This window comes from Cervus canadensis, chromosome 2, assembly GCF_019320065.1.
Source record: "Cervus canadensis isolate Bull #8, Minnesota chromosome 2, ASM1932006v1, whole genome shotgun sequence".
Lineage (NCBI taxonomy): Eukaryota > Metazoa > Chordata > Mammalia > Artiodactyla > Cervidae > Cervus > Cervus canadensis.
In genome coordinates, this window is record NC_057387.1 from 104,309,745 (window position 1) to 104,332,795 (window position 23,051).

At 34.3% G+C, this 23,051-nt stretch overlaps 1 protein-coding gene and 2 pseudogenes across 5 annotated transcripts in view; 2 read left to right on the plus strand and 1 right to left on the minus strand.

Annotated features, from left to right (window-relative positions):
- The window catches only part of AGO3 (argonaute RISC catalytic component 3), a 128,205-nt gene that overhangs the window by 52,868 nt on the left and 52,286 nt on the right, over positions 1 to 23,051 (minus strand). For 4 of the 5 annotated variants that reach the window (XM_043461923.1, XM_043461925.1, XM_043461926.1 and 1 more), the window contains one exon: positions 22,621 to 22,757. In XM_043461923.1, the coding sequence (XP_043317858.1) occupies positions 22,621 to 22,757 (137 nt within the window). Of the gene's footprint in view, positions 1 to 14,288; positions 14,370 to 22,620; positions 22,758 to 23,051 lie in introns of those variants that run through there. The other variant, XM_043461928.1, reaches the window with a different exon arrangement.
- LOC122437393 lies at positions 5,407 to 5,485 on the plus strand (annotated as a pseudogene).
- On the plus strand, positions 6,067 to 6,163 carry LOC122437480 (annotated as a pseudogene).

A 23,051-nucleotide genomic window follows, 5' to 3' on the forward strand; every position in this document is an offset into this window, starting at 1 on the left:
GCAAGGATCTGTCTCTCTATCCCTAACATTTTATAAATCTACATATACATGCATTTTTTCCTTTGTTCCCTTTCACAAATCAACTCAGTTTAACTGAACAAGTAATATTTACATTTAGTATTTTAAAAACCTATTAACAAAACATATCACATTAAAACACTAAGGGGAATAAATGTACAATCATTTCTATAGATAACTGCTCTGAAAAAAGCATCAGGTAAAATTCAGCACCATAACTAAAACTTTCACAGTACCAGGACTAGAAAGGAACTTCCTTAATTTGATAAAAGTTATTCACCAAAATCTATGGTAAATTCAACTTAAGTTAATAGAAAGTGCTAGCTGGCACAGATACACAAGTTAAGAGAAATAAAAGATAAAAGGATTGGAAAGGAAGAAACAAAATTATTATTCTTCACAGTATGACTGTTGAGAGAGAAAATCCTCTAATCTATAGATATTATAGAATAAGAGTTCAGTAAAGCTGCTAGATTTAAGATCAACAGATAAAAATAAATTATGTTCTTATATACTAGCAACCAACTTAAAATGTAATTTAAAAAAAGATACCACTTAAAAAAATAGATACTGCTTAACATTACAACAAAAAGTGTAAGACACTTAGGATGAAATCTAAACAAAATATGTAGAAGACTTACTGAAATAATAGGTGTCTTTACTACTATAGAAGATCTAAATATTAATAAATGGAGCAATATACCTTATTAGTATAAATTATTTATAAATTAATCTGTAAATTCAAAGAAATTTCAATCAAATACCAAAAAGATATAACCCTCTTGACCTCTGGAACTTAAGAAGCTGATACTAAAATTAACATGAAAGAGAAATGAAACCAGAACAGCTAAGAGAGTTTCTAAGAATAAGGTCTGCTCTAACATTTATCAAGATTTGTTATAATCCTATTCAATTCAAGAGACTGTGGGGACAAACACAGAGACCAGCAGAATATCCTTCAAAGTCTACCTTATACAGTATACAAAACAAATTCCTATTTAGAGAACTGAACATGAAAAGAAAAAGAGACATTTAAAGGAGAATATAGAACATCTTTATGATCTTGAAAGCAAGAAAGAATTTCTTAAGATATAAAAACTATTAAAAAAAAAAAGGTACCATAAACAAAGCTAAAAAAAAAAAACCCAGGCAAATGGATATGTATAATACATACAACAAATGATTACTATCCAGAATACGTAATGAGTGCCTATAAATCAAGGTTAAAACAGTAACAGTGGCAAAAGAGACATGGCTAGGTATTTCACAGAAGAGAAAATCTAAATGTCAAAAAACAAATTTCACTATTTTATTTGTAATAAAGGAAATACATATAAAAACTCTATTGAGCTATCACTTTATACCAATCAAAATGGGCCAAAAATGTTACAATGGATAATACAAGCTGACAATAAGCCAAAGGAAGAATGAAGAATGAAAAGTCTCATACAGTATGTAGGAATATAAACTGATATAGTCAGCAGCAAATGGTAATTTATAGTAAGTTTGAAGATGAGCATAATTTCCAGCTCAACAATTCCACTCTACTGGAATACATGCTCTACAAAAATCCCATATCTGTGAAAGGCAACATGAATAAGAATGCTTACTGTAGCACTGTTTATAATGATAGAAAGAATGGAAATGACCTAAATACCCATCAGTCAAATGGATAAATTTGTACAATCATATAAACAAAATAAATGAGCAGGTGCTGGAATTCAGGATAAATAAAATTGAGAAATAAAAAACTTTAGAGGAATTTGTACAAAATGAGATATTACCAACTACTTAGATTGCGAGTATCTAGATATGTACAATATACAACTTAGGCAAAAGTCATTCTAATTTCATTAAGATTTTGTGATACTTTATAACTCACTTATTGATAATTGATAAAAAATAGTTTTACTGTTGGAAATGTATCCTTTAAAAAAATTTTTTTTTAAATTTATTGGCTGCTCCAGGTTTTAGCTGTAACATGTAGGTTTTTTTTTTGTTGTTGTTACATCATGTGGGATGCAGCTCCATGACCAGGGATTGAGCCCATGCCCCTTCATTGGGAGCTTGGAGTCTTAGAAACTGGATCACCAGGGAAGTCCCTATCCTTATTTTTAAAATTAGGTTTATTTTCTTTTCATGGGTAGCAGCATTAGAATAATGAGAAAAAAATAAGCTTGGAAATGAAACATTTTAATTCTAGATCCAGACTTACTAATTTCCATTAATTCACATGGAAAATTAGCAAAACATCCGTTACTTACAGCATTAGCGTGAAGATTCAACGTTAAGGTACCTACTTGTGCCCAGAATATGGCAGAAATTCATCAGAGCTCTTTTTCTCATTTTTTGAATTGTCTACTCATGTCTTTTGCTCTCTGATTTACTGAGGTTTTAATTCTAGGCAAAATCATTCTGTCAATGTAAACTAACTCCTTGAAGAAGCTAAATGGGAGAATGTTCTATGAAGAAGTGACTAGGATTCTTTAGTTTGTACTTTACTGTGTCAAAACTGAAATTTTCTGTTAGGATGCAGCTAAAATACAGATGTGAAAAAATAATAAATATTTACCATATTTAAGGTAATAAGGACTACATGTTTCAAATTAGTCCAAGTCCAAATGAAGAGTATAAAATAAAGCAATAAATAATATTGGGTCCAGCTAAAGACATAACTACAATTATACTTTAACCTCCTGAGAGGTTATGTGCCTCAATTTTATACGTTTACTTTCATGGCTATGAAGGCATAAGAACAGAAATTAAGGTCCTTATTATATAATGCCTTTTTATGGTAATAGTGAGCAATTTAGATGCCATATTAGACATCTTTGCATGTCTATCATTAACTAGCAAAGTATTACTGACATAGTACTCAGGAGATATTGATAAATCAAAGGGTTAGGGGTCTTCTCTGTTTTAGTAAATAAAAAATATATTTACTAAAGTGTCACTAAACAATTATAAAGTGAATACAAATATTCACATAACCAATACTCAGATCAAGAATTAAATATTGTAATATTCTGGAAACCGCTTCCCTATCCCCTTCCCAACCTCAACTTACACTTCAACCCTTAAATCCTGGTTCTTATGGTAATCACTTTTTTTTCTTTTCAGAATTACAACATATGTACAGATCACTAAGGACAATTTATTTTTTCCAGTTCTTCAATTTTATCTAACTGGAAACATGAAGCATATAATCTTTATGAGACTTACTAAACATTGTTTCTAACTCGTTTGAACTAATTCTAAATATTTTCTTCATTTCCATTGCTCTGCCTAACACTCCACTGAAGAAATACACAGTTTATCCACTTTAATGTTGGTGGACAGTGGATAGAACTTCGTGCTTTCACTGCCAGGGGCCCAAGTTCAACCCCTGGCCAGGCAACTAAGATCCCACAAGGTGTCCTGTGGCAAAAACCAAGCAAACAAAAACCTGATTATTAATGTTGGTGGACTGTTTATGCTGGCACTTTCCTTTTGTTATTAGAATAATGTTATGAATATTCTTGTAGATGGCCTTTTTGATATACATACACATGTATATTTCTCTAATAGAAAAGGTGGTATCTCAGTAGAGTTGCTGACTCTAAAGAAAGCTGAGCGCTGAAGAATTGATGCTTTTGAACTGCGGTGTTAGAGAAGACTATTGAATCCCTCGGACTGCAAGGAGATCAAACCAAATCCTCAAGGAAACCAGTCCTGAATATTCATTGGAAGGACTGACGCTGAAGCTGAAGCTCCAATACTTTGGCCACCTGATGCGAAGAACTGACTCATCAGAAAAGACCCTGATGCTGGGAAAGATTGAAGGCAGGAGAAGAAGGAGACAACAGAGGATCAGATGGTTGGATGGCATCACCGCCTCAATGGACATGAGTTTGAGCAAGCTCCAGGAGTTGGTGATGGACAGGGAAGCCTGGCGTGCTGCAGTCCAAGGGGATCACAAAGAGTCGGACATGACTGAGTGACTGAACTGAACTGAACTAAGGATGTGTATCTCTAACTTCCCTGGATAATGCCAAAATCTTCCAAAGTGGTTTTAACAACTAACTCTTTCACAAGCAGAGTTTAAGAGTTTAATGTTAGCCTTTCTGGTGATGTGACACCTCATTTAAAAAAACTATTTGAGGTATAACTTACATACAATATAATGCATTTTAACTGTAGAGCTCGATGATTTTGACAAATGTATACCTCAATGCTCTTTGTTGTTGTTCAGTTGTTCAGTCGTGTCCAACTCTTTCCAACCCCATGGGTTGGAGCATGCCAGGACTCCCTGTTCTTAACCATCTCTTGGAGCTTGCTCAAACTCATGTCCATTGAGTCAGTGAGGCCACCCAACCAACTCGTCCTCTATGCTATTATCACTCCAATTAAGACAAAATATGTCATCACCCCAGGAAAGTACTTTCCTGCCCTCTTTAATCACCTTCCATCACATCTGCTGCAGGCAACCACTGATCTGATTCCTTTCATAATAAATTTGTTCCAGAATTTCACATAAATGGAATTATACTGTATACAACATTTTGTCTAGCTTTTTGGCACATCTTACTTGAGATTCACCCAGATCACTGTATAAGATTAGTTACTTTTTAAAAATTGCTGGATAGTATTTTCGTGTAAATAAATCACAATTTGTTTCTCAGTTTACTTGTTGCTGGGCATTTGGGTTGTTCCCAGATCCTAGTTATTATGAACATGTACAAACCTTTGTATGGACCTATTTTTTCATTTCTCTTGGCAAGAAAATCTTTAAATTTTAAAAAATCTGCCAAAATATTTTTCAAAATGGTTGTACAGTTTTATACTCCTACTGTTTCTAATTGTTCCACATTCTTGCCAACACTTAGTATTGCTGGGTTTTTTACTTTAGCAAATCTAGCAAGTGTGAAGTGTTACCTCATTGTGGTTTTTATCTGCATGTTCCAGATGACTAATGATGTTTAGCATCTTCTCAGGTGCTTATTGACCATTCCCATTATCTTTTGTGCAGTATATATTTTTGACCACTGTTAAAAATAGTTTGAGTTATGCAAGTTTTTCATATATTCTAGACACAATCTTTTGTTCAGGATATATTATGCAAATATTTGAAACTTTTTCAAATTTCAGTAGCTTCAGTAGCTTGCCTTTTCTTCTTAACAGTGTTCCTAAGAGATGGTTTCACTTAGATTAGATTTCCAACAAACAAAATCTTTGCTTACTCCAAGGGCATGAGTATCTTTCCTCTTAGAAGTTTCTCAGTTTTAATGTCTATTTTTTGTACAAATATCCAACTGTTCCAGTATCACTGAGAAGACTATTCTTTCCCCATTGAATTTTGGCTCCTCTGTCAAATATCAACCAACCACATAAGTGGTTATAGCTATTCCAATTACTTTTCAGCTTTTTGGCTAAGATCAAGTGTAGTATCTGTAGCCATTTCGTAACTTGATTTCTATGTCCATCTTTAACCTCAGTATCACAGTTTGGCTTACTGTAGCTTTACAGCATGTCTTGAAATCAGGGATTATAAATCCTCCAACTCTGTTCTTCTTCAAAATGGCTTTAGCTGTTCTAGGTTCTCTGCATTTTTAAATAAATCTTAAAATGAGCTTGTCAACTTATGTTTTTTTAAAAATTGAGATTTCTGGTGAGATTCTGGGATGGTGTTGAGTCTACAGATCAATTTGGGAATAATGAACATCGTAACAATTTGAGTCTTCTGTGCCAAGAACATGGTGTGCATGCATGCTAAGTCACTTCAGTCGTGTCCAACTCTTTGTGATCCCATGAACTGCAGGCTGCCAGGTTCCTCTGTTCATGGGATTTTTCAGGCAAGAACACTGGATGGGTTGCCATGCCCTTCTCCAGGGGATCTTCCTAACCCAGGGATCGAACCTGAGTCTCCTGCATTGTAGGCAGATTGTTTATCATCTGAGCCTCCAGGGACATGGTATCTCTGTTTATCTTTCTTATTTTTCTTAGGAATGTTTTATAGGCTTTCAGTGTAGAGGGTCTGTGTACACATCTCTTTTAAAATCTATTCCTAGTGCTCGCTTTGGTACTGCATGTACTAAAATTGGAATGATACAGAGATTAGCATGGCCCCTGTGCAAAGATGAAAAAAAAAATCTATTCCTAAATATTTCAAAAATATTATTATGAATAGTACATGTGTTTTTCATTTTTCCAACTGCTGAATGACAGTATTATTTATTATACGCTAGTATTATTATGCAACTAGTGTCTTGTGATCTGGCTAAGTGCATCTATTAGTTCTAGTATGGATTTTTTTGGGGGGTTATATTTCTTAGGATTTTTTTATGTAGACAATTATGTCTTTTGCAAACAGTGATAGTTGTTATTACTTCCTTTACAATACTACACCTTCATTTTTCTTGGACCACCAGCACAACGTTGGATAGAAGTAGTGAGAGTAAGTATCCTCCTCTTATTCTTAATCTTACGGCAAAGTCGTTCACCCTTTTTGACTTTGAGTATGATGATGCCTGCATGCTTTTCTAGATTCATTGGTCAGGTTGGAGAAATTTCCTTTTACTGCTAGTGTGTTATAAATTTTTATCACGATAACATTAAAATGTGTTAAATGATCCTTCTGTCTGTTGAGAAGATTACATTGTTTTAGTCAGGTGTCAGATTCAGAGGAACAGGAGCCTCAAAAAATTGAAATGCCTTTTTTCTTCTGCTTTCTGAAAGAATCTGTGTAAGATTGGTATCATTTTTTCTTAAATGTCAGATAAATTTTAGCAACGAAATCAACTGGGACTGGAGTTTTCTTTGTTAGAAAGGATTATGAGTTCAATTTCCTTAACAGATACAAGGCTATTCCAGTTTTCTTTGAGCTAACTTTTTAATGTTGTTTCATTTAAGTTATCAAATTAATTAGTATAAAACTGTTCCTAACATTCCCTTATCAACCTTTCAGTTCTCAAAAATCTTTAGTGATAAACCCTTCTTTAATTTTTGACACTAGTAATCTGTTTGGTTTTTCTTTTTTTTCTATTAGCCTTCCTAGGAGTTTAAAATTTTTATTAACTTTTTAAAAAGAATCAACTTTTGGTTTCATTCATTTTCTATACTGTTTGTTTTCTATTTAATTAACTTTTGCTCTGAGTTTTATTATTTCTTACTTTCTATTTACTTTGAGTTTAATTTTTTCTTCTAGTTGAAGATAGAAACTTCGTGTGGTAGTCTGCCTCCAACATGGTCCCTAATACAAGTCTTGCTTCATGGGATTTTGCACCTTTGTAAGTCTCTCCTACACTGAATATAACTGGTTTATGTAACTAATAAGACATTATAAAACTGGCAGAATATAGCTTTCAATACTAGGCCTTAATGTCATTACAGCTTCTGCCTTGCTCTCTCATGGACTGCTTGCTCCATAGAAGCCAGCCACAGTATCATGAGGACACTTAACCAACCCTGCCTGTTGAGAGGTCCAGGTGGCAAGAAACTAGGTCTCTAGCACAAACTTACTAATTGAGTTTTACAGATAATAAAACAAGACTTACTCATCCATTTAAACATTCAAGTATCTACTATATCAGGGGCCCCTTTGTGGGCTGGAATTTAAAGATAAACCAGACAAAGCCTCTCTATTCTAAGAATAGATTCTGGTCAAGCAACTCAGTTCATTCCTTCCCCAAACTCCACTAAAACTCTGGTAAGGAATTAAGGAGGACAAAAAAAGCATAAATCTAGAAGGAAGGGAGGATAGAAAATGGAAAATGTACCATTTTAGAAGATGAAAAACAAGTAGACAAGCTGTAACTGACAGAGCAGATAGAATTCTCAAAAGGTGTGAGAAATGGCAGTATCAGGTACCTCTGAAACTGGTAATCAAAGAATGGAGGTGGTGCAGAAAAATAAAGACAAAAGCTGTTTGAGAAGCAGGTAGAGTCCTAGATTCCTGGCTAGCTCCATTCACATTATGCAACAACTGCCTCATCTTTATCCCGGCATAATCTGTAAGTGTATTCTCTGGAAAAAGTAAAAGACTTATTGGAGGGATGATGTCAGGCACAGCTGAGGGCACAATTCCAAAACAAGGAATTAAGTGACCATAAATATTAATTCCTGAATGCAGACACTCTCCAAGCCAAAATCCCCAACTTGGCTTCCAGAATGCAGTTAACAAGACTATTACCCTTCAGGCAGGAGTCTGGAAGTCTCATCTCTGGGTAACTGACTAGCTAAGAGGAAAGACCTAACTAAGGATACTAACATTATAGGTTCCCTAGGATCAGCCCAATGAAACCACTCTATGATAAAGCTCAAAGTCAACTAGTCCCACTAATGAATTCAAAGCATCAAGTCAATGTTTTAGATTCCCACTGAATCATGAATAAATAATCAAGGACACTACATACTTGAAGGAAGCTTCTGAAATGGAGGACAGTGATAAAAACAAACAAAACAGAATTTGGAGGAAGCATAAGCATGTACAAGAAAAAGAAAACTCTAAAATAAATAATCTTCAGTGAGCATAGAGAAGATACTACCATATGTGAAACAAGAATAGTATGCTATTATAAAATAACATTCAAGAAATAAAAAAGAATGATTAAAAATTAAAAGCATAATAGCAAAAGTGAAGAGGTTTAGAAGATAAAGGTAAGTAAATTTTCAAGAAAGTAAAGTAATATAAGGGAAATAAAACTTCACCAAAGCTATCTGAAAAGTGGAACATCACTTATAAATTTATGAAGGAAAAAATTTTTCCAACATAGAAACCCAGCTAAACTTTCATTTAGGTTTGTTGATACATTTTCCAATGTGTAACGCATCAAAAATTTTTGCTTCTTCTGTACCCTTTTCTCATGAAACTTCTAAATATTAAAAAATGAGGAGTAGGGAGAGAAATGGATCCAGAGAATGATGTTTGATCTCAAGAGGACAGCTGTGCACCCAATATGAAGAACATACTCAATTAGCCTGAAGCAATGTGAATCAAGAAACAGATCTGTTGGAAACCGTCACTGAAATTCCTGCTGGAAAACACTCTTTTTCTCTTCTGAGGTTAGACTAAATAAGCCTGATATGGGTATCCTTACTTGCTCAGTTTGACCAGTGTTGATAAACCTGCTGCTTGCCTGTCTCACCCGAAAGAAAGGTTCTGCTTTGTTCTGCTTCTGGGGACTAATTTGAATACTATAAAAATCAAATTGTTGACTTTCACTTTCACTGAGGGATCTTACACCTGAACTTAAGGCAATCATATGAAGCAAGCGACACTAATATTGTGATTAATAAATTACTTATTGGAAATCTGTTTTCCTTGCAAGGAAGCATATTCAGTATGAATTTCTGACTCAAGCAGAATAAATTATAATTATCAAATTCTGCTTATATATTCTGACCATTTTCTTCTAGCAGCAAAACAGATAGTGAATATTCTATAGAAAGCTACATTTTATTGAAAAGCACAAGGAAGCAAATAAAGTATATAAAAATAAAAAAACATTTCTCAACTCAGATGTCCTGGGTCAGAGATCTGTCCTGTCAGGAAACTTGCTTCTTAAAGGATACAGGAAAAAGCTGTGAATATTAAGTGCATAAGCTTTGGATACAGAAAAGTTGACCTCTATCACTTAAATATAAATGATTGTGCCTCAAATATAAACTATTGGTTGTATTTAAATATACACTTAGTAGGTTACATTACATATATATACATATAATATAAAATACAAACTATGTGATCTTTAGAGGGAGAAAGTCACTTTAGAGAGAGAAAATTTAGAGACTGTGTCTCTAAACTTCAGTTGGGGGTATCACCTAACTCATACAACTGTGAAGTCCAGATGAGATACAGCTGTCTCTTGGCTCCTGCAGAAGATTGCTTCTGGAACTCCCTTTGTACATCAAAAAGCAGCGGATGCTCAAGTCCCTTATACAAAATGATGTATTACAGTTAGCCCTCAGAATCCATGGTACCCAGGTAACAAGGGTTGACTGTAATTAATGTAAAATGTTTAGCATTCTATCTGTGACAGGTATCTTCAGGGAGATACAACTAATAAATATCAGGTTCTTTTTTTTTTTTTTGGCTGTACTGTGACTTGTAGCCTCTTAGTTCCCTGACCAGAGATTGAAACCGTGCCCTTGGCAGTGAAAGCATGGAATCCTAACCACTGGACTGCCAGGGAATTGCCTATAGTTACTCTGGTACTCTTCGCAGCACTGTTTATAATAGCCAGGACATGGAAGCAACCTAGATGCCCATCAGCAGATGAATGGATAAGGAAGCTGTGGTACATATACACCATGGAATATTACTCAGCCATTAAAAAGAATTCATTTGAATCAGTTCTTATGAGATGGATGAAACTGGAGCCCATTATACAGAGTGAAGTAAGCCAGAAAGATAAAGAACATTACAGCATACTAACACATATATATGGAATTTAGAAAGATGGTAATGATAACCCTATATGCAAAACAGAAAAAGAGACACAGAAGTACAGAACAGACTTTTGAACTCTGTGGGAGAAGGTGAGGGTAGGATGTTTCGAAAGAACAGCATGTATATTATCTATGGTGAAACAGATCACCAGCCCAGGTGGGATGCATGAGACAAGTGCTCGGGCCTGGTGCACTGGGAAGACCCAGAGGAATCGGGTGGAGAGGGAGGTGGGAGGGGGGATCGGGATGGGGAATACGTGTAAATCTATGGCTGACTCATATCAATGTATGACAAAACCCACTGAAATGTTGTGAAGTAATTAGCCTCCAACTAATAAAAAAAATAAAATAAAATAAAAGAATTAATAGAAAAAAAAAAAAAAAGGAAAGCAAAATGCAAATTGCAACAGAGTCTGGCCTAACATAAAAAAGTATACTACATTTCACTGACTCTAAAAGCCCAATTATGGTAAGGTGCAACAGTACTGTATTTGCCAAATTTTCCAATTAAATTGTGACAAACCATCCACTGCAAGACATCTCCCTATTTCAGAGATGATGAAATGTGAAAAAAAATTTTTTCTTTCTTAGATTGGTAAAATTCATTAAGTTTAGTTATACAGTTGAGAGTTAAGATACTACATACCATGAAAACAATCATTTTGAAGACAAGATGAAGTCACACAATTAGAATTAAATTGCTTGCTTTCTTAAAGTACTCTTCCATGTTTATCATCACCACACATTTTACCTAAGCTCCCATTTGTCACTTCCTCAGAGAAAAGTTCCTTCAACACTGAGACTAGAATGGATTCCTTTGTTGCACAGTCCCACTGTATTTATTACTTCTCCATAACACTCATCGTATATTGCTCAATACTAATCTTCTCCAGTTGACCTCAAGTTCAATAAAGACTATTTTGTTCAGTAAAATATACCAAGTGCAAAGGTTGCAAAATCATACAAATGAGAAAGGAAATATAAGCAAGTAAGGTGGTCAGTGCAATACTTTCCCTCATTTTTCACAGCACCAGTACATATTATTGACAGTTTAAAAATAAACACATTTAAAATTTTAGGCTTTATTTCATTTCATTAAGATAACAGAGAACTTTAAGAAAAATCCATGTTGATATATGTAGATTTGGTTCATTCATTTAACATATATAATAGTATATACCACAATATGACAATTCATGTACTCATTCCAATATTTGCTTATTCTATTATTCACAGGAATCAGGATGTTTCTAATTTTCTGCTACAGCAAAAAAACACCTCAGTATGCAAGATACCTCTATGGTATAAAGGCTTTAAGATATGTTCAATTTCATTTTCACTTCATCTTTTCTAGATATTGAAAACTGTTCTCCAAAGTTGTTGTATCAAATGATACTCCTATAAACAGTTCCTTATACTTTATCCTCACCAACATCTGTTAAATTTTTATAAATCTGATAGGTGTCAAACGGTACTGATCTCACTTGCATTTTCCTGACTAATAATGAATTTGAGAATGATTTTCATGGGTTTATTGACCATTTGTATTTCCTCTTTTGTGAATTAGCTTTTTTTTTTTTTTTTACTGATCTCCCTGTAAAGTTTTTGGTTATATATGCTGTAAATATTCTCTTAGCATTTTAACTTTGTTTATGATTCATCTGTAATGAGTAAGTTTTAAATTTTGATGCAGCCAAGCTTATCAATATTATCTTGAAAGAATTTTAAAGTTTTCTTTTTCAAATTTTAGATTATAATCTACCTAGAAATAAATCTGGAATATGATATGAGATGGGTTTAATTATTTTTTCTTATAGTTAACAACTGTATAAATACCATTTATTAAGTATTTTACTCTTTTCCTCAGTGATCCAAAATGCCAACTTAATATTAAATTATATTAATTTTTCACAGTCACTTATTTTTCCATATAAATCTTAATATTGACTTTTCAAGTTTCACTGTATGCCCTATTGGGATTTTACTTAAAATTCATTTACAGATTAATTTTTGGAGAACTGACACCTTATTAAACAGAGTCTTCTCAATAAGTCTTCTTAATATATTTCATTCATTCAGATTTTTGCTTATATCTTTCATACATTTTTTTACTTTAGAGATCTCTCAGAAATTTTTCATTTCTGTGTATCCCCTTTTCGACCCAAACTCCTGATGTCATCACATTTGCAAAAGCCCAGCTAAGACATCATTTACTTCTACAAATATTTTTCTAACTTTCCAGATTCAATTAGACACTCCTCCTCCATGTTCTTAGTTTTATTTATTCGTTCTTTGCTTTAGTATGACCAAGAGTTGTGTCAGGAACAGAGGTTATATATACTGGTGAATAAGGTGGACAGTCCCTAGCTTCATAGAGCTTTCATTCTAATAGGAGACAAAGAATAATAAACACATTCAAGGTGACACATGGTATTACTGGGGAAGTATACTGTGCTATAAGAATACTTGAGAGAAATATGTAACTCTTGGGGGATGGTTGGATGCAGGGGAGATGGCTGGATGGGGGGGAGAAGGTGTCAATTACTGCTTTTCAAGGAAGTAACATGTGGACTGAAACCTGTAAGAAGAACAGAAGTTAGCAAACAACAATAGTGACTAAATATCATAGTACTGACATCCCTGTCTTGCTCTAGATTTTATTGGAAGAGCTCCACTGCTTAACTGTGAAATCATCTACTCTCTGAATATGTTTCCTCCCTTGACACCATTTCTTGGCTCTCACACTGCCTACAATAATCATTAATTGCTCTCTGGTTCTTCTTTCTTCCTTAAATGCTAGTATTCTCCATGGCTCTATCCTTTTCATTTCTTTTTTCAATCTAAATACTATCCAAAGGAAATTTTCCATTTTCAGAATTTCAAATATGGATTTATGTACTAAGGACTCCCAAAACTTTTACCTTTACCTCACTCCACTACAGATATTCACATCTGCATTTCCAACTACATACTATATGACTCTATATGTTCCACAGAATCCTCAAGCTTTAGACATATTAACATTTGATCTTTTTATACATGATATAAACTGCCAACTAACCAATGAAAGCAGATCTCCCTCCCATTTTCAGAATCATCATTCATAATGGTATGAATGAGTCACTATTCTGAATGTATGTTGGTGAGTATGCTCTTCTTGAAAGCCAGTTTATAAAATAAATGCAGTTACTAAAGGTTTGGGAATATGAAGGTTGTTTCAAAGACTGAATAATCACAGAATTTATTATTATTATTATATTTTTAATCCTAGAATTTTGTAGGCCATGTATGAGTTTATTTTTTAAATTTTTAATATGTTAATATGGCTAGGCTGCTAGTTGTCATTCAATCAAACACAAATCTAGGTATTGCGGTAAAGGTATTTTACAGATATAATTAAATTCCATGATCAGTTGACTTTAAGTAAAGGAGATTATCCTGGATAATGAGGATGGATCTCATTGAGTCAGTTGAAAGGACTTAAAAATGGAGCTGAGGTGTCCCTAAGAGAGAAAAGAAATTCCACTTACGGACAGCAGCTTCAGCCACACCCCTTTGTTCTAGCCTGCCCTTCCTGATAGCTACCCGAAGGACTTCAGACTTGACTAGGTGCCCCTGCAACTGTGTAAACCCAATCTCTCTCTATATATTTTCTTATGTCCAAAAATCAACTCCTTCAAAAACCTAGTTAACCTTCTGGTCTATTCATTTCCAATCAGTTCCATGTACCAGTAACTACACCCAAACTTTTTTTCTGGACATGGTTTTTAAACCTATTTTTTCAACTTAATCTTGTAATATGTTCCTTCCTCTCCATCCCACATTAGACCATCACCATCTCTTACCTGAACTAGTGATTGAAAAAGCCTCCTAACTGGCTTCTCAGATTAGTTTTTTTCTCCTCTATCTATTCTCCACACTGCTGCCAGAGGTCTCTTTCTGGAAAACAAATATGATCATGTCACTATCCTTCTTTAAAATTTTTGAAGTCTTCCTATGTACAGGATAGAGGTAAATTTATTTTCTATTTCATTAATTTTTTAAACTCTTATTTCCTTCTATTTTTCTTTGCATTTAATTATGTTATTTTTCTAACTTATTAAGATGAATATATAGGTCATTGATGCTTTTCTCCCTTTCTAATAGGCATTTAAGGTTTTAAATTCTAAGAATTGCTTTAGCTAATCATACCAATTCTGGTATGTACTATTTTCATTACCCTTCAGTTTAAAATATTTAAAATTTTCTTCGACCAATGAGTTACTTAGAAATTTTTGTAATATCCAAAGCAGAACTTTGTAAGTTCCAATGGGAAAATAGCAGCAGTTTATTTCCAAAATTTCCCACTTTCCCCCTAGAACTCATTATAGAGCAATAAAGATAATCTGAAAAGAAAGAGAGAAAAGAAAAGAGAAGAAACCCTGTATCTTCAATGAACCTAGGAGACAATTAAAACCTGAAAGTGCCAAATTGTAAGTAAATATGGCTCCAAATACTTGGGACTAGTACTAGTAGAACCTCTGCAAGGGAGAAAATCTTGAAAGATGAAAGAAAGTCTAGTGGGGCAACAGCAGCAAATTTTTAATCCAGAAAGAAAGGGTCTTATCCTAAGTGGGAATTGCAATGTTTAGTACTAAAACTCAATGGGGGAATCTCAGAAGGAAGTAGAGAAAGGAGTGTAGAAAGTGTCCTGAGAGTCAACTGAGGGTGAAACAGAAGTGACGGGTCTCAGATAGGACTACCCTTTTAAAACCAAGGCATGCATTTTCCCTCTGTAATTTCAAACTTGAAGAAAAGTTAAATGAATAGTACAATGAACTACCATATACCCTTTGCAGATTCTCTAACTGTTAACATTTCAGCTTTAAAAGGCAAGAGCTGAATTCCTTGGTAGCAGAAACTCCTTAAACATACATTATTGAGAGGCAAAGGAGATGTGACTTTATTCTGAAGAAAGAATCCATCAGAACATAAGAGAATAGAGGTCTTGAGCAGAGAAACCTGGAAAACAACCTTGCTTCTAATGTCCTGTCCCACATCCTTCTCCCACTCCAGTCTCTTCTAATAGGTGGTTTGAGAAAACTTATCTCATTCAAATACGAGTAACAAAAGTGGCAAATATCCATACAAAAATACCATTTAAAAAATGTAAAAAAGCAGCACAACATCCCTGACAAAGAAAACTCAACAGAATATACCACCACAAAATAGACAGAACTATAACACTACTTCTCAATATGAATTCAAAATTTCTTAATGCAGCTATGAAGAAAGATCTCAGAGCACAAATTTAAGAACTCAGGGAAATGCAAATCAAAACCACAATGAGGTACCATTACACACCAGTCAGGATGGCTGCTATCCAAAAGTCTACAAGCAATAAATGCTGGAGAGGGTGTGGAGAAAAGGGAACCCTCTTACACTGTTGGTGGGAATGCAAACTAGTACAGCCACTATGGAAGAACAGTGTGGAGATTTCTTAAAAAACTGGAAATAGAACTGCCATATGACCCAGCAATCCCACTTCTGGGCATACACACTGAGGAAACCAGATCTGAAAGAGACACGTGCACCCCAATGTTCATCGCAGCACTGTTTATAATAGCCAGGACATGGAAGCAACCTAGATGCCCATCAGCAGATGAATGGATAAGGAAGCTGTGGTACATATACACCATGGAATATTACTCAGCCGTTAAAAAGAATTCATTTGAATCAGTTCTAATGAGATGGATGAAACTGGAGCCCATTATACAGAGTGAAGTAAGCCAGAAAGATAAAGAACATTACAGCATACTAACACATATATATGGAATTTAGAAAGATGGTAACGATAACCCTATATGCAAAACAGAAAAAGAGACACAGAAGTACAGAACAGACTTTTGAACTCTGTGGGAGAAGGTGAGGGTGGGATGTTTCGAAAGAACAGCATCGTATATTATCTATGGTGAAACAGATCACCAGCCCAGGTGGGATGCATGAGACAAGTGCTCGGGCCTGGTGCACTGGGAAGACCCAGAGGAATCGGGTGGAGAGGGAGGTGGGAGGGGGGATCGGGATGGGGAATACGTGTAAATCTATTGCTGGTTCGTGTCAATGTATGACAAAACCCACTGAAAAAATAAATAAATAAATAAATTAAAAAAAAAAAAAAAGAACTAGTGAAATAGCAGTAAAACTGAAGGAAACTAGAAAGAGGAGATTTATACAAATAAAGGTAAAATTTTGTTAAAAAAAAAAAATTTAAGAACTCAGGGAAAGACAAACAGGTAAGAGTAGAAAATGAAATAAGCACTGCAGAACTCATGAAAGAAATGGAAGAAAAAGACTTTTTAAATTAAAAAAATGAACACAAAACTACAATGAGCAAGTGGTAAAAATTATACCATAAAAGAAACAGTAAAGAACAAGCAGGATAGAATTTTTTTTAAAGAAAATAAAATGACAGATAAAAAAAAAAATGATAAAAGAGTTGAAACTACATCCTCAAAGGGGATCCCATGTTTTAATTAAAACTGACTCAAAATAGTCAACACTGAGACAAAAATCTAGCAAAATAATTGTAAAAAATATTTTCAGCAACCAGACAAAAAAAGAAGGTACTTATAAGGGACAAGAAAATCAGCTGACATCATAATTCTCTACTGAAAATTCAGTGTCAGAAGACAGTGGGAAAATATCTATAAGAAACTCAAGAAAGTATGATTCAGATAAACCATATTAAAAAAAGAATGTATATACATTTATATCTGAGTAACTATGCTGTGCAGTAGAGACTGGCACAATTTAATATCAACTATACTTCAATAAAAAAACAGAATTAAAAAAGAAGTGTGATTCAATCATTTTATGTCTAACCAAGCAGTCCCCTTTAGGAATAAGGCTATAGACAAATGGTTTTCAATATGCAAAAACTCAGTTCTTACTCATATGAGCCCTTCCTGAAGTAACTTGAGGACAAACTGCAACCAAGAGAGGAGAGGAAAAATTTCAGCAAAAGGACTTGCAATTCACACTAATATACATAACTGTAGATTCAAGATGAAAACAGATGGACATACGGGTGACAGAATGGAATGTAACTGTACATGCCCAAAACCATGGGAATAACAGTACACACAAATACATGAAAAACAGAACAATCATAAAAAGCAGAACAAACTCACTGATTGCGCACTTTACAGCAACAGAGTCAAAGCTGAGAGTCAAGTAGTAAAAATTTAAGTAAAATCATAATGAACAATAAAATAATGCTATATTGGCTAAAACTAGTTAATAAAGGAGAGGAAGGGAAGGAAGAGAATAAAGTTAATATAAAAGTTACTTATTAAGGAAAGCAAAAGATGCTGCTTTAAAGAGACAGAAAGATGAGTATTAAATGGAAGTATGAAGGTACCCACTGACGGGGTTCCTAATAACAGAACCAGCATTTAAAAAGCACAGAAAACAGACCACATGGATTGTAATCCTTCTGTTAGATGATGTGGACTTTTGGCCCAAAAAGTACAAAAAAAAAGTCACTTTATCATTGTAAAGGGTATAAATTACAACAAAGAATAAAGATAGGTATACATATGCTCCCAATACTATGGTAGCAACATTAAGAAAGTGGAAGTATAAAAAGAAATAGAAACACAATAGGAAATTTAAATTTATTTCTCCCATTCTGAGACAAGTAAACAGAAATAAATAAGGAAATAGATGATGTAAACAACATAATCAAAATTGAAGAGCTGATGGATATTCATTTAACTCTATCCTAAAAAAATGATGGTATCTTATTTTCAAAGAGCTACTGAACTTTCATTTCATAAATTCTGATTATGTTAGGTTACTAAAAAAAAAAACCTCAATAAATTCTAAAAACAGAAATACAAACTACATTCTCTGATAAACAATGGAATGAAACTAGAAATTTACAACACAATCTGAAAATAAAAAGATCTTCAATCTGAAAATTTAAAGTCTCTCAAACAACACTGGATAACAGGGGAAATACAAATGAAATCTGTGGTGTTTTGAGAAAATAATATAATCCTGTGGGATGCTAGTCCCTTGACCAGGGATAAAACCCAGACCCTCAGCATGAAAGCATGGAGTTCTAACCACTGAACTGCTAGGGAATTTCTAAAATGATCATTTTAAATTCTTTTTTCAATGAGAAAAATGAAATTAACTGAGTTACTACTACAGTTCAAAAGTTAGGAAAGGAATTTCCCTGGTAGTTTGGTGGTAAAGAACCCGCCTTCCAATGTAGGGGATGCTGGTTTGATCCCTGGTGTGATAAGTGAGATCCCACATGCCAAGAGGCAAATAAGCCCACATACGGCAACCAGAGAGCCCGCTGAGCCACCATGACTGGGCCAGTGCGCTCTAGAGCCCACATGCCACAATTAGAGAAAGCTGGGGGCCACACGGGAGACCCAGGGTAGGAGAGGAAAAAAAGTTAGGAAAAACAACTAAATTACTGAAGAAAAGTAGAGGAAAAAGTTTATTAAGCTAAAAAGAGAAATTAAGGAGTCAGAAGACAAAGCTAGAGAGCTAAGAAAAAATGTCAAAACCTCTTTGGTGGAGGCAGGTGGCAGAGTGAGGAGCAGAAAACAGACTGATTAAAGTACTGTCTCTCCTAATTAAGAGTAAAAAGGACAAAGCACAAAGATTAAAAAGAATCAATGGGGATAAACCATGGAAATAGATAAAATTTTAAAAAAAGAAAGACTACTTAGTAAAGATATAGATAAAATATATAATTTTCTAATAAGATATAACATACCACAACTGAATACAGAGAGCCTAAACAGACTGATTTTCACAAAATAAATTAAAGCTTTAAAAGAACTATTCACTGAACAAAATGAAACAAACCAGGCTACAAAATTTTACATGGGAATTTCATGAAATCTTAAAAGAGCTGATAATTTTAATACTATTTAAACACTGCTGTACATTGTAGAACACAGGCAACTTCCACATTTTTTGTGAAATTAAACATTAATACCAAAACTTGAAAAAGATTGCACTAAAAAAAGAGAAGATTGCAGATCAGATCAATCTTGCTTTTTTTTTTTCAATTTGATTAAAAAGGTAAAGTGTTAAAAATAGAATTCATGGAAAGTTAATGGAATTCAAAAGGCAAGAGAAAAAAGTTACTATACAGAAATTAAAAGACTTCATGTATATAAACAATAACTAGTTGGAATATAAGTTCATTTAATAAGAAAAAAAGAGAGAAAGAGAGAAAATATCCAGGAATGGTAATAAGAAATGGCAAATTTTATGTGAAAGTGGTAGTCACTCAGTCGTGTCCAACTCTTTGTGACCCTATGGACTAGAGCCCACCAGGCTCCTTTGTCTACAGAATGCTCCAGGCAAGAATACTGGAGTGGGTTGCCATTCCCTTCTCCAGGGAATCTTCTCGACCTACAGATTGAACCCAGGTCTCCTATATTGCAGGCAGGTTCTTTACTATCTGAGCCACTAGGGAAGGAAAACTTTAAAACACTCCAGAAGGAAAAAAAAAGTAATCCTGAACAAATGGAAAGGCAGAGCATTTTCTTAGAAAGATTCAGTGTTTAAGACTCAATAACTTAATTAAAAAAAAAATGGAGGCCCCGGTTCCTGGCTCCAGCTGGTCTGTCGGGCCGGCCCGGCCGCAAAAAAAAAAAAAAAATGGAGTCACAGTAAAAGTAATAGCTCATCCTCCGACACCCATTAGACCTGACAAGGTGTTTCTAAAGCTTATACAATGATACACATAAGAACAGCCTAGAAATTGTGGAAAAGAAAAATGACACCAGCCCTAGTTGATATTAAAAGTTACAAAAGAAAGGATCGACTGAGACACACACCTATCACCAAAAGAAAAATTTCTACATGACAAAAAGCAAAAATAATATCAAAGATCAAGACAAATAACAACCCAGGGACAATATCTGCAATTCATACCACAGAGGGCTAATCTCCTTGATTAGCTCTCAGTAAACAAGACCAAGAATCCAACAGAAAAAAAGGAGCAAAGGACATAAAGAATTAATTTTTTTAAAAAGAAATAAGGTGACCCATACATATGAGAAAAGATGACCAAATGCAAAATAGTACATAAGGAAACTATTTCTTTCGAATTTGATTGACAAAAATCTAGAGTTTGACACATCTAGTGGCAAAGGTATGGGGAAACAGGTAGCCTCATTTACTGATGCAAAATGTTTACAATCTCACTGGAGGGCAATCTAGCAATAACAATCAAAATTAAAAACATATCTGCCTTCGATCCATCAATCTCATCTCTTGGAATCTATCTTAAAAATACAAATATGTGAATGATCTGAAATGGAAAAAAAGTAAAAACATCCCTAGTATACACCTAAATGAAAATGAAATGCTGGTTTCTCCGTCGTGTCTGACTCTTTGCGATCCCATGGACTGTAGACCACCAGGTTCCTCTGTCCATGGGACTTTCCAGGCAAGAATACTGGAGTGGGTTGCCATGCCCTTCTCCAGGGGATTTTCCCGATCCAGGGATCGAACCCTGGTCTCCTGCATTGCAGGCAGATTCTTTACTGTCTGAGTCACCAGGGAAGCAGTCAGGATATACCTAAAGATGACTTTAAAAAAATATCTTCTCAATACATCTTCACAATGGTAGATGAAGCTGAAAATGATGATGAAACTATGCACTGATCTGGAAAGAGCCAGGGATCCTTGAAGGAATGGCTGATGCCAGGTACAGAGGAAGAAATACAGGATGAATTTGGAACATTCTGCTGTGCCAGAAAGCAAGAAAGCTATCAAAGACAATGAATTACCAACAAGACAATGCACTTTTCCACATAGGAATTCCATCTAATGCAAAAGGAATAACAGAATAAGAAAAAATTCTAATTGGTAATCTCCACTGAAATATGATTCAGGTGACAATGGTCAATGAATGGAATATCAGTAACTGAAAGACTGAGAAATATACAACGGAGAGGTCAGACATACTGATCTCTGAACATACTGATCAATCTTAGTTATCACTGAAGTTGGGTCTACTATATACTGGGTGCCTCCTAACACAATACACGATGGAGCACTTAATGAATCAGAAGTGAATCAAGCTTTTAGGACCAACTTCCATTTCCAGGGAATACAGGAGATAAAGGAACAAAGGAATGACACTACAAGAAAACAAAAGATACATCCAAATTTTTGGATATTCTAGAGGAAAAGTGAAAGCTTCTGCAACAAGTCAATGACATAAAATAGGAAAAAACAAAACAAGAGGAAAGGAAATGGGATTACTACATTTTTAAAAGGCAAAGTAGCCAAATGTGATGTGTGGATTTTGCTTGGATCCTGATTTGAACCAACTATCTACAGAAAGATACCTTTGAGACTATCAGGGAAATCTGATTATGGACAGGGAATCAGAAGCTACAAATAAATGATCAAATTTTCTTAGATAGGATGGTGGCACTGTGACTGTGTAGGAAAACATCCATATTTTCAGAGGTGCATACTGTAGTAGGGACAAAATAACATGCTGTATGGAATTTGATTTAAAATTACTACAGTAGAGGAAGAAATGTATATCATTTAAGCAATGATAGAAAAATCTGGACAATTTGAATAATGGATACATAGATAGCAGTTTATCATACTATTCTCTCTACTTCTATATGCGCTTAAAAATAATTCTTTAAAAAAAAAAACAAAACCTAAAAATGAGAATGCAACTAGCAAAACATTAAACATCAGTGGCAGGCATAATCTACAGGTCACCAAGACCAGCAGTCTTCTTCTCTTCCTTTAAAATATGTATTTCATAATGAAATACTGACTTATCTAGTTAAGGACAAAAATGAGTTATAAGAGCTCAGGTGATCATGTCACAGCTTTTATATTTGTTTTCATTTGTTTACTTCATGTTTAATAGCACTCCAGGAGAAGTTCTGTATAAATGTTTTCTAAATGAAATGTAATAAAAAATAAAGGTTTTTCCTGTTTGTCTTAACATATGTCCAAATATTAATTCAAGACACCACTACATATAATTATATATAAAATGTATACACACACACACACACACACACACACAGACAGACACAGAGGCCATATAGAAATCAACTACCCAAAAAAAAAAAAAAAAAGAAATCAACTACCCAACACAGAATATGGTTTAAATTCCCTTACCATCAATATTAAGCATCATTTTCCACATGGCAGGCCGAACAGACTGATGAAATCCAAACCAAACTTCCCTGCCCCCTCCCAGAGGGTGGTCGTATCCTTCTGGAGCTGAGAAAAAGGAACGCCCCACAGGTGTATATCTACAAGAATTAAAATGGTATATTCAATCTTTTCCTTCCCATTGAATATTTAAATCTGAAGAACAAGTGAGTCTAGAGTACATAATCTTAACTTATTATAGTAAAATGCCTATCATTATGAATATATGAAACTAATCGTTTTCCAAATTTGTGAAAGCAAGAAGCAGCTATTCAAAATGAAAAAATCCCTCACTAAAATTCTCTATACTTAAAACTAACATTAGTTTGAGTAAGGCTTAATTTTATTTAAAAAGTTTTAAAAAATAGTTCCAACGTTAAAAAATACTACAGAAT